General features: G+C 37.8%; 3 protein-coding genes across 11 annotated transcripts; 1 reads left to right on the top strand and 2 right to left on the bottom strand.

Annotated features, from left to right (window-relative positions):
• Positions 1-82: 82 nt before the first annotated feature.
• LOC139109681 (RNA-binding protein 42) lies at positions 83-7,503 on the top strand. Of its 7 annotated transcripts, none has more exons than XR_011546883.1 (7): positions 86-340; positions 532-773; positions 1,094-1,468; positions 1,542-1,736; positions 3,261-3,552; positions 3,633-3,986; positions 4,102-4,229. XR_011546883.1 is itself a non-coding variant. In XM_070668938.1 (5 exons), the coding sequence occupies exons 1-5, from the start codon at positions 300-302 to the stop codon at positions 3,293-3,295; spliced, it is 888 nt and encodes a 295-aa protein (XP_070525039.1). In that variant the 5' UTR covers positions 86-299; the 3' UTR covers positions 3,296-4,023. The 7 variants fall into 7 exon arrangements, 2 of the variants coding, with proteins under 2 accessions (XP_070525039.1, XP_070525038.1); XR_011546882.1 differs by having other exon boundaries at positions 3,261-3,788; positions 3,855-3,986; XR_011546879.1 differs by lacking the exons at positions 3,261-3,552; positions 3,633-3,986 and adding an exon at positions 5,290-5,546 and having other exon boundaries at positions 83-340; positions 4,102-4,315.
• LOC139109685 (uncharacterized) lies at positions 1,738-4,185 on the bottom strand. Of its 3 annotated transcripts, none has more exons than XM_070668944.1 (4): positions 4,035-4,185; positions 2,721-3,050; positions 2,355-2,602; positions 1,738-2,305 (listed from the first exon to the last, which is right to left on the bottom strand). In XM_070668944.1, the coding sequence occupies exons 2-4, from the start codon at positions 2,939-2,941 to the stop codon at positions 2,226-2,228; spliced, it is 549 nt and encodes a 182-aa protein (XP_070525045.1). In that variant the 5' UTR covers positions 2,942-3,050; positions 4,035-4,185; the 3' UTR covers positions 1,738-2,225. The 3 variants fall into 3 exon arrangements, with proteins under 3 accessions (XP_070525045.1, XP_070525044.1, XP_070525043.1); XM_070668943.1 differs by having other exon boundaries at positions 1,738-2,274; positions 4,035-4,182; XM_070668942.1 differs by having other exon boundaries at positions 1,738-2,286; positions 4,035-4,175.
• A 205-nt stretch (positions 7,504-7,708) lies between the features above and the next one.
• On the bottom strand, positions 7,709-11,951 carry LOC139109682 (uncharacterized). The gene is made up of 4 exons (XM_070668939.1): positions 11,397-11,951; positions 11,229-11,339; positions 10,868-11,131; positions 7,709-10,761 (listed from the first exon to the last, which is right to left on the bottom strand). Exons 1-4 carry the CDS (start codon positions 11,656-11,658, stop codon positions 10,565-10,567), a joined length of 834 nt encoding a protein of 277 aa, XP_070525040.1. The 5' UTR covers positions 11,659-11,951; the 3' UTR covers positions 7,709-10,564.
• Between the last annotated feature and the right edge of the window lie 397 nt (positions 11,952-12,348).

The raw sequence follows: 12,348 nt of genomic DNA, 5'->3' as shown, positions 1-12,348 counted from the left end.
TTCACTAATCAGATGCAAGAGATCACTAAGCGATAGCGTTACTAAATGCAGCCATTTTCGCATCGACGTATAAGAACGTTACATGACGTCACAGAGCGTCATTAGCAAGGCAGACATCGAGGAGATTGAACCGGTTGAGGTTAAGCTGAGAGAAACGATTTGGAGTTAGAATCATTGGAAGTACCGTCCAAGTATTTATTATTCGAGATTTATTCTATAAAAAGAATCTATTTTATTTGTCGCAAATCCGCGACTTGGTGAATCAACTTGTACACGATTGTAGAAAAAAGATTACAGACATGGACGACAAACTACGACAAATGGAAGATGAGATGAACAGGTATAAACGATTAATTCTAACTTTTTGGATTTTGTTAGGCAAGAATTTATGCTTGTTCGGTTATTCTAAGTTAATTTTTACATATTACTTTTATATCATATTGTAATAAATTACGATAAATACTCGAAAAGAGTTAAAATATTATACATTACGCGAGTTGTAGTTTTTAATTAATTAAATGTGAACTTCAGATTTGAAGCTGAGATCGGAGGACAGCTTGTAACGCCCATCGTTCGACCAGTAATTGGCGCGAATACATACAATCAGGTTGCTCGGCAATTAGAGCAACATGAACTTACCACACCAGTAGTTGCAGCAGCTGCGGCAGCGACGTTAGCCTTTCCTCCTATGATCGGATTTCCGCCGCCGCCACCGCCTCCGCCACCACCTCCTCCACCGCCGATGTTAATTCCTCAACAAGTAGCTCGGCAAGGTAAGATTCATGCTATATAGAGGTATACTATATGTACATCGAAAAACAGATGTGGCGTTTTCTGCGGCGACAGCGGCTAGCGTACGTAACTCTATGCGGCGGAGGCAGGGAATGAGAAAACGGGGGAAAAAAATCAGTCATCGGCAATCCGGCCGGCGCGGTACATACATGCGGCACATACATGTGAAACTTGACGCACACGACTCTAAAGTCACGTTCGCTAACTGCCGTCGGCGCAGCAAACGGCATATCTGCGTTCCAGCGTACATTAGGGATAAAATAAGATTTATTTTGTAAATTTGTGATTACAATTATTTCAGGTACAGTCCCCATTACGACATACTCCTCGCCTGCACAAATAAGTAATCCGTACATGTCAAATATGGTGGATCCATGTTTAAGTGCAACACCAAAAACGTATGATTCGACATCAACGCCAATGATTCACCCAGAGATAATTGAACAGATTATTAACACAAAGATCCCCGAAGACGAAGGTAAAAAGAAGCCAAAGGTTAAAGGTGTCAGCACAGCAGCTGAATTAGCTATTAGTCAAGGAAAAGCAAGCTCTATTATGGCTAATGCTAGCGCGGAGGAAAGTCATCCTAAAGGTAAAGGAAAGAAAAATAAGAAGATTATACGGACGGCTGGCGGGCAGACGTGGGAAGATCCATCGTTATTAGATTGGGATGAAGGTTGGTAATTAATATCTCTGAATTTAATTAAATTTTTTTTATAAAAGATAATAATATTATTTATGCTGTGCAGATGATTTTAGGATATTCTGTGGAGACCTCGGAAATGACGTCACCGACGAAATGCTAGTGCGAGTATTTGGAAAGTATCCTAGTTTTCAAAGGGCAAAAGTGGTCAGAGACAAACGGACAAATAAAACTAAAGGCTTTGGATTTGTGTCCTTTAAAGACCCTCAAGATTTCATCAAGGCAATGAAAGAAATGAATGGTGAGTTGTTAAATATTTATTCTTTTAAGACCCGCGTATGTGAAACAAAAAGAATTCTTTGATCAGAACGTGAATATAGTTTTATATTAAATAATATCGATTATTTAATATGGACACAACATATTTAAATAGAAAAAATTTATTACATGTCTCTTGTTATATGATAAATTATAATACATGGAGAAAAAAATATCGATTTGAAATATTAGAATGAATTAATATTGCAACAAAAATTAACAATATTCTGTATTTGTTGGCTATTTGTATTGCAAAGATCTCTCTCTCGTTCTCTTTCTCTCTCTCTTTTTCAATTTATGCCTAAGTTTTCTTCGTGATGATATCGACTAGTTTCAAATGCCGTAAGCCACCATTGCTCCTCTTTATTTTCCGAAAGGACCCCAGCCGTATGATATAAACAATTGTGGTATAGTCCAATACTGTTTTCTTGGCTGTACAGTGGATTGACTATTTCGTGAACCAATGCGTGAATTAGAATGTTCTCCGAACGATGCCAAACTTTCGGTTGTCGCACTCGTTTCTTGTTGAGACGCTATTTAATATACATTTTGCTTCATAAACACGTTTAAAAATATTTGTTAATATTATATTCATACTTACTCGATGTTGTAACTACGTGGTTAGCTCGCGAAGCATGCGGATTCATGTATAAAACAGAGAATGGCATGCCGCCAGCACCCCAACTACGGGATATGAATACATCCTTCTTCGTGATTTTAGTAGGCATTTGCTTGCTCGTTGGCAAAGACGCTCGAAGTTCTCGTCCCGGCTCCTCTAACATACCGTCTTTCCATGATTTTAGTGTAAATGCAGGTACTGGATTTGTAACGTGGCGACGAGATTGCAATCTGTGAAGCATAAAAAAACATTCATCGATTAATGATATTAAGATAATCTATTACTTTGCAACAGAGAATTGGTTGGTTGATTGGTTTGCCAATTATTAAAAATACACAATTATTGTACCTTAAAGTATCATCTTTTGATATAATATTGTCATCGTAAGTTTCCAATATTGGTAACCACCCCCAGCATTGTCCATCAGAAGAGCACGCTGTCTTAATCATAGGTGCGAAAGCATTTCGATTCAAAGTATTTTTTGTGTCCAATAGTGGCGCCGCACAACCAGTCATTGCCCATAAGGTGTTTAGTGTCAGTATTAGGAGTAGTTTAGAAATTGTTTCCATTTTAATTTCGTATTTACGATATTTAAGCGTGTCGTCTGATTGAAATCCAATTATTCTCGTAATATCGCTACACTAACAAAATACTGTTAGCAGTCTTTGGCTATTTTCTCTAAAACAAAATAAATTCAGACACTATACACTTGAATTTAGCAAAACACATTATATACTTTTGATTAAATATCACGCGTTTAAATCTTATGTAAGGTTTATTAAAATAGATCTATTCGCATTTGTTTATATGTATTTATTCGCAAAAACATTTTTTTATTCGCTTTTTTAAAATGGATAATTTATTGTAAGTCGTTCGCTTTCTCTCTAGGTATTTTGTTTTCAACATTCCTGAAAAATGGATGATAAACACGTTGTCGAAGAACGCCTCCACGAACATTGGCACAATTTTGGTGGTATATCGTAACATCGCTCATAGGAATTCGTTTCAAAGTGAGAGTTTACAATAGAAGTAACACCAAGAGACGTTGATATGCAAGAAGATTTTTTTACTATAATGCATCTTGTGCTTGGCACACTACTGGTGATCGAAAGCTCGCAGACACGTTTGTTACTTGGCGAACATTAATCATCAACACAATAATGATTTTGTCGACGGGCGGGTATGCTGTTTACGTTCTTCTCTCTCACGAAATTTCTACAACAGCTGATACTATTTATATAACATTCCTCCTAATTTTAGCATCACACCCACTCGTATACACATACATTCGAGCACCCGTGCGACATAACGTGACAACAAACGAGCCTATGGAGAAGAAAGATGGTATTTTTCTACATTGCGTTCAGGCAGAGTAAAAAAGATCAAGGGATACCGCAGAACATCTTGATTTCAATTGTAATTGAATTTTCGCGATAATAACATGTAAAAATATCATTTAATTTTTTTTTTTTATTACAATAGCGCTCCAAATAGATGCTTCTGACGGTACGCGATAACTGTAACGTGGAATCACTATTAAAATTTGATACCTTCAAGAAAATAGCAGGATAATCTTTATAAAACTGGCATACATTTGCAAAAAGACGTGCCAAGGTAGTATTGTATTAAAAAAATATTTTTTAATTATTAGAAAGAACATACCTTCAGAACACGCCGCTCTATCGTTCGTTCGTTCGTTCGTTCGATTAACGCTTCCACTTCCTTTCAGCACACTCTCTTGGAGCAAATAGGGGGCGATTTTGCGGCTCGGATACGGAACCGTACGGCCGTACGGTTTGCCGGCTATCCGTTGGGGTGAATGTGACCAAGTGCGTCAGGAGGCTGTGAGCGTTCCGCTACTCATTCAACAACCCCTACCTCCTACTACAAATTCTCGTAATACCCCACTCTCTTTCGGCAACAGCCAATCGAAAATCTTCTGGGTAGGCTGTACAATCAAACTATTCGCCGCCTCTTTCATTTTTTTATATTTTATTTCATTTTTTATTTATCGCTACTATTTTTTGACATTGTAGTGATTATTTCGCGGCGTTATAGTGGTCTCTTTAATTTCGTTAAATTTGAAATATTTCTCTGTTGAGTAAAGCACATTGTTCTAGGAAAAAAATTGATAATGGATCAGGTACAGATATTTTTCATTTCGCGGAATAACGTATATGTGAGGGAGTAACTTGAAATTTTTAGTAATCTAAAGCTAACGTGGATATTCCCGTAATAAACGTTGGTAATAGCTGTAACATGGTATAACGTAACGAACATTTGAACTTTAAACGTAATACGATAACTGTGTTTATTCTGAAGAGGGTGCGCGTGGAACCACATGCAAAAGTAAAATCGTTACAAACGAGTTTATTTCATATAAAGTATTTTACCATTTTAGAACGATAAAAAAAAAGAGAAACTTGATTGACTGACAAATCCAAGTATAAGAGGGTGAAAATCACTTGTAAAGTGTGTTTCGTAGATACCGTGTATGTAACGCAATTTTTTCGAATTATAGCAATTATTAAAGTATTTTAAATTTGAAAATTAGATGCAATCGAAAGAACATCCAGAGAATGTAGTGAGATACCGTTATTTATATTTATTTGTCAAGTTATGCATTTAATTTTCGACCACACTAAATGTACAATAAAATAGAAACGTATGAGTGCGAGAGATTGGCGAGTCGTACAGTAGTGAAAATATGCACGAAGATTTTCTAAAATCTGTAGACGCGAATGACCCGGTACGTGGGATTCCGTGGAAAGATTTGTCGTGGTTAATAAAATGTGCCTCTCTCGTCGTGTAATTGAGGTCTCCTGTAACATTCTAGATCATTGGCGAATGCCACAAGTATAAATTGGCCTTAATACATTTCTTTGTCAATTTCTTAACTTCTCAATTTTTGTTCAAGGTTTATATTACGTTATACTACTGGGGGAGACAAAAATTCGGCGAAAAGTGTGGAAAAAACGAAAAAGAGCTTACGATTAGATAGGAAAAGAAAGGAGTGAGAGGGAGGAAGAGGATCTAACAAGGAGTGTCTCGCGAAATTGAACGGATGCAACAAGTAGTTTAAACATACGAGTGAGTGAATGCAGTTCCTAATTAAAGATTTTCTCAATCACGTGCGCCTATATGATATAATTTACGAGATGGAGTTTTGGACGTGACGAGTAATAGAACGGATATATGATTGCTTGAGGTACTCGCAGGATTCGAGTAATCGATGATCCGCAGTGCAACCTCGCAATACGGTGATCAAACTTACACAACTGATCCTATATTCTCCTCTCGATTGCGATAACGTATCTTATATGATTGAAATTTACATTTGCGCATTCGAACAAGTTTGTCTTTTCGCGATATGAAATTCGAATAAGGTGATAATAGTAGATTATGCACCCTGAAATCACGTCGTGAGATTTTTTACATCAGTTTTATGTTCGGTAGTTGCAACCCTAAAAGTTAACCGACCGATTAGTTTAACTCGCGTTCGTGAAATCGGGCTTAACACGATATTCTCAAATGACCCCAGAAGCGATTTGGTTTGAAGTATGATTAAATAGAGACTTCCGTTGGTTTCCACATCCCACTCGCGACAGATAAAAGCTACAAAAGTGACAAAGAATTTGTCGCGTGGGCGATCGGGATCGGGAACGGGAACGGGATCGAGATCATCAAGATCGGGAGCGCGTGAGAGAGAACCGAGGTCGTGAGCCCCTTCGAACGAACGTGTAACGCGTTCTCTCTGCCGGAATTTCTCATTGATGCCTGGCTATCCGAAAGGATATTTTTGGCGCCGCAAATATTATCTCGCACGCATCGCGATCTCGGGATTTCAATGCAACTACAAACTACCGCGAGCCACGAATGAGCTTTCTTTTCTTTCACCGACGTTTTTATTATGGCAATCAATTTGTATTAATGCTGTTTGCATAAAAAAAACATATATATATATATATATATATATATATATATATATATATATATAATAAGAAAGTATAGTAAAATATTATGGAATAAGTTTAAGTGATGATTGACGATGACGTATACATAGGTAGCGTTACAAGAACGAGAGAATTTCGTACATTTGCTCTTTAGGTCGTAACTTGAAAATGCTTTCAGACTACGTACCTTACAGGACAATCTTCGTCGCGTTTCCTTTCGCAATCGTCGAACAGTAACATGTAATCTGAAAAAGTGGAAAAAGCGATAAGAAATTATGAATGAGTGTTATAAAATGAAGTAACTTAGAATGAACGTTATAAGGGCTTTGTTTGTTTCTTAACTTAGCTAAGAAACGAATAAAGAAAAAGAAGAGAGAAAAATCACAGCTACGTTCGATTTGGTTTTATGATCTTTTTTTTTTCAATTGCAAATATCGCAGACTATTTTGAATTTGATGAATGTATATGATATGGATAAAGAATCGTGTGAAATTTTTCAACCGCGAGAAGGAATGAATATCCGAAGTATCTGCGAAAGGATTTTCAATACAGAATTTTCATCTTCGTTTTTCTTTTCCTGGAATATTTACTTATATATGTAAGCTTGGTGAGAAAACATATCCCCACGTGTCACCTGTTGCTGGCAAGCCAGTGAGCTCGAATTTTCTATCATCATGCTGTGAATAACATTATTCGCGAAAATAAAATTCTTGTCTGTCATATATCTTATTTATTTTTACATAGGAAAACAGCAAAGCGCATTAAATATATTCATTCTGTTATTTAAAAAAATATAGTTTGCTTCAATTATATATTGTAAGAAAATCTACATGATGGCAAAGGTTTTAAGTTATTTTTAATTACGTTTGTTTCAGGTCGATATGTGGGATCACGCCCGATAAAACTTCGGAAGAGTTCCTGGAAACAAAGAAATTTGGAATCTGTCCGTAAGAAGGAGAAGGAAAAGCAAGCGCTAATCGGTCTGCTCACCGGCCGATGACGAGATAAATTATCTTTTATTGTGTTAATTATTCAACTGAATTATAAATAATTAACGCTCGCCTTGATAGCTAAAATGTCTCGGACAAATTACTATGTGAAATGAACGATATTCCGTTTCATCGCCAACTATATTGCAAGAGTACATGTCAATAAATCATAATTACGAATTTCTTATATATGTCGCGTTTTCTATTTTTTAATATTATATTATAAGAAATGCAATGATTATATTTGTCAATGAAATATGTACTGTTGAAGAATGAAAACGATCGTCGAAAGAACATTCCAAGGTACGTGCGCGCTTTATATCACGTCTTACAATCCGGAATTATTGCCATCAGAATATGAAATAGTCATGTCGCTGTTATTTTTTAGTACAATCGCTATTGTTATTTGTACTTAATATCATTTATCAATTATGTTGTTTTAAGTATCGCATTATATAAGTACTTATCGTTTAAAAGCTGTTTTAATGCGCAATGCCGATGCCAAATTATCTGAATAACCGATAACGTAAGTAATCGAGTGAGAATGAATTTTAGAGTTCGCAGTACGATACGTGGGCCACGTTTATCTGATTTCGCAGATAAACGGCGCCACAAATAAATCTAATAATGAAAAGCGGAACTGCGGAATTGCGATCTATATCCGGTTACCTTTCTCTGTGAGGGATAGGATTTCCTTAACATCGTTGTCTGCGTCATCGAAAACGGAAACGGATTCTTCCGGTAAAATTAATTTTAATCGACCGCTTTGCGCTAACGAAGACTAGCGAGTATCCGGTCGGTATTTTCAGCGCGTTGCTAGACTGCGGATTTCCGTAATCGTTAATAGAATTACGATATCCGGGCAGGCGGAATAGTAGACGTCCTTCTTTTCAAACCGTGTCGTTTTTCGTTGACCTGACATGCATCAGCAGCATCCGGCTAGAATTAAAACTCAACGTATGTAATGCATCTTGAAACATCTCAATTTGACACCATGTCTGCACGGGTCAACCGAAGCCTCGCAATCAATAAGAATGAAGGTGCTTGGCCGAAGAATGAGCAGATTATTCAAAAGGGAATCACAGCTAACAAGATTATCAAGAAGAAGAGGTGTATCGATCCCTAATTACAATTGAATACGTCAATATATTACTTACTCGCTTTCAATTTACTGTAAAATGGAATAAAAAGGCTTTCCTTGCTTTTTGCAAGCTTTATTTAGGAAATTATAACAACGAATGTGTATACGTGTTGTACACCATGCAAAACGTAGGAATGCTATTACATCGTCAGAAATTAGTCTCGTGTTTATATAATAATAATTATTATAATATAATAAATGCACGGTTGATAATATTACATGTGTGTGTATTATGTACAATCTCAAGTTGGTGCAGTACTGTTATGCTGCAACGTTAATGTATACATATGCACATGTGTATAACGCGATGGAATTATATACATAGTTTTTCAACGTGTTAAATGTGAAATTGAAAGCGTTAAGCTCATTATTGTTAATCATTGCGCAAGCATCCTTATGAGACGCGCCACTGCGACACAGGTACAGAGACAAGTATACTCTGTGCCTGGGTTTACATTAATATGTCTACGTCTACGCCTAAACTTACGTCTAATTTTATGCCGAAGATAATTACGGTTACAAAACATAAAGACTGAAACGGGAAGACTAAACTTCTGTCGGGAAAAGTTGACGAAAGTTATTTAAAAGTGGAAGGAATAATAGTATTAAGTTATATATACAACCATATTTATAAGATATCTGGTAATACAATCGTTTAATCGAATCACAAATTCGTCATGGCGTTACATATTTATATACGATGGAGCGTGCTATTTTTTTTTTTTTTTTTCAAGTATAGCAGACTCCAACAATATTAACAAATACTATTATCTTTCGTTTTTAAAGTAAAAACACGTTTCACAAAAAAATTATACATATATATTTATGCGTCCGTAATTTTAATTGATTGCTTTGCGCGACTTGTTTTATTTTTTTTTTCTTTTTTAAAGAAAACGAATCGTGTCAAGGGACGTACAGGTTTAACGGGAGATCTATCGAGGCGTAAAAGGACGGAGGAAAGGGCGAATAAATAGATAAAAATTGTCGCGTAAGAGATCGCAGTCTTTTAACAATAAGTTACGAGTCACGAGTAAGCGGAGTGCGATTTATAGTCAAGTCCATAAAGTTCATAAAGTGCTTAACATAGATAAAAAGGTGTTATTGAGAAGAACGACGCAATGAGTAATAATTATATATCGTAGAATTACGTTAGACCGTCGTACCAAAGCGTCATCAACGTTGCTGTGCTAAGCGTAGCGCGAATCGCATATGGCTCGTTTCGAAGCGAGTTTTTAAGTTTATTGAATCCATGGCGTACTGGCGCTAGCGCGAGCAACATCGTGATAGTAAAATACTTTGGTCTGCGACTTCGCGTCCACTTGGCACAAGATTAAAAAATTCGCGAATAACGCGACGTACACACAGCCCTTGATTCGGTCGTAGCGACTCTGCTTTCTCTCGTCTCTCGTTTCTCGCACCGGCTATTTCACCGAGACTTATTAAGAGAGACAACTCTGTACTTGGATGTATTTTCTCGTTTTACCGATTTCTTACGGCATCGAAAATCTCGCGACAAAGTCGAATTATCGAATAAATTACTGCGCGTCGTGAAAAAATCGTTAACACGATTTTGCTTGAAACTTATATCGCGAGCAAGAATGCCCGCGTGAGTATCTAATGTGCGTTTAACGTGCCAACGATTTTCTTTGAAATAGTCGTTTAAGCATCTCAGGTACGTAAACGTGGACGAAATTTTTGCGCTCTATAGTGCAAAGCGACTCGTTTCGGCGGCAATTAATCGTGCCACACTCTGCGAATGATCTTTGTCGCGTCACACCAAAAATGATGGAGATTTCTCTTTCCGAATACGTATGTATCCGTGTCTATATACAAATTGAAGCTTTCAGTACTTTAACTTCCAATCGTCGATGTTTCGATGCGATTATAAGAACGAGTAATTCGTATCTATCGATTAATTAGGGAGAGCGGGGACGGTGTTGGCGATTCCCGCACGACAATAAAGTGAACGCGTACTTTTATTATCCACGGCGCGATGGGTAACGGGATTTCTCTTCATTCGATAAATACTATCTTACGTCAAATGCGAAAAATCCGAAATGCACACGTCATTCCGGAGACGCGGAGTCGAAGCGATTAAACAACACTATCTCACATTAAATCCGACGGTGGTCTCTGAAATGCAATGCTGGCTACGGAGATACTGCATAAACCTGCAGTTATGATTCCCATGCATATATAGACCGATGTAATTAGCCAAAAGGCGAATAAATATAGCGTCTTGTTGCAATACTTGCCCAATGCTGGATCATAATTTGGTTCGTATTCTTTATATACCCACATAGAACCTGCAACAAGCAGATAAAGAAGTCAGGATGCTTTATAAAATATCCAATATTAAACAAATAACAAATAGCATAAATTAATAATTAAAAATGACAATGCAATAACTACCAATAATAAACCATCCTAGCATAAAACAGTTGATCAGAGTTTGAGTGGGTGACTGTCTGATCCTTTCTTCATCTCTTTCTTCTTGACGTTGCCGCACTCTGGCTGATAAAGTTAACAATTGCTTAAATACTCCAAACCCACCTCCTACCAATAAATATACAGGAATGTATTCACCCTGGGGACAATCATAAAGATACAGTCCACCAATCACCATCATACAGATTGGTACTACTATTGTCACTCCGAGAATGATAGTACATCCAACTGGAAAATGTACATTTTGCATTTAGTTATTAAGCCATTTTTTAACAAATTGATTTTTTTTTCTAATGCCAATATCTAATAAGAGTTGTCAACTTACTTGTGCCTAAGAGGAGAACAACGATATTCTTTAAAAAATCAAATATGCCTTTGGATATTTTGCGAGCTTCTCTCATACGACCAAATAGAGAATCATAGGATGGCGGTGGTGCTGGAGAGAATACAAAGAATTATTATATGAAGATTAACAAAAATTTAAGATAAATACCATTAGGATCTATCGCCTCCTCGTAGGAGGGTGGCGCGCCACGTTCGTTGGTCAACGTTGATGGATGGCCTAAGGGTAGATTGATGTTGTGATAGGACGGCGGCGGAGTACAGCAGGTCGACGTTATCTGCGTACTCGTACCAGGATTTACACTCTCCACCGTTACTGTGGGGCCATTCGCGCCTCGACTTATTGAGCTCAGAGGCATCTCTTCCCGCACGGCACCGGTTGCCGTCCTATTCCAATACATAAGGCCTGCCATAAACCAGATTCAGACCCGGAGACACCAGCAAATCGCCTGTCGCTGTTTACATTGGCGAACGCTGCCCTCTATAACCTAAAAATCCCACGTTCTTCCTTCCACTTTTCCTTTCCCCGATCGGGGGAAGGCTCGATTCGCGTGCTCTTGCTTCCTTCCTGCTCGACGACGCGTTCTTCACATTTACGAGTAGAACAGAAAACGCCGAGCTTCCGGAGGCTTTGCAAACCCCCGAGGCAGCGTGTCACCGTCACCTCGCTCCGCGTCTCGCTCGCAGCGTCTCACACAGTCTCACGGAATCTTCGAATGTCCCCTACGCCCCTTCCCAACTTTCTGACTTTCCGTTCCGTTTCATATCTCGTCGCGGCGTCACTCTCACACTCGATGCGCGCGTTAATTCTCTCTATTTTAATAAACATTTTAATATTACGCGACAAAGAAATGCTTATTGTTGCCATTTATGTGAAATAATAATGGTTTTGCTAAAGACGAGATACTACAAATCGCGCGCTAAAATTTCTGTTTTATCATTTCTATAGCCGTCGAGTAATAGGTAACACGAGCTTTCCGCTGTCAATCAAGGATGGCGCCAGTAGTGGAGGCGTGAACGAGGCGTAGGCTAAAACAGCAACCATTACAAAAAAGGCGTGGCCATGGAATTAGCGGGAACGAGTTCCGCCGTATACCAACTTA

Source organism: Cardiocondyla obscurior, linkage group LG18, assembly GCF_019399895.1.
Source record: "Cardiocondyla obscurior isolate alpha-2009 linkage group LG18, Cobs3.1, whole genome shotgun sequence".
Taxonomy (NCBI): Eukaryota; Metazoa; Arthropoda; class Insecta; order Hymenoptera; family Formicidae; genus Cardiocondyla; species Cardiocondyla obscurior.
The sequence above is the reverse complement of the archived record's forward strand: the minus strand, read 5'-3'. Positions and strand labels throughout refer to the sequence as shown.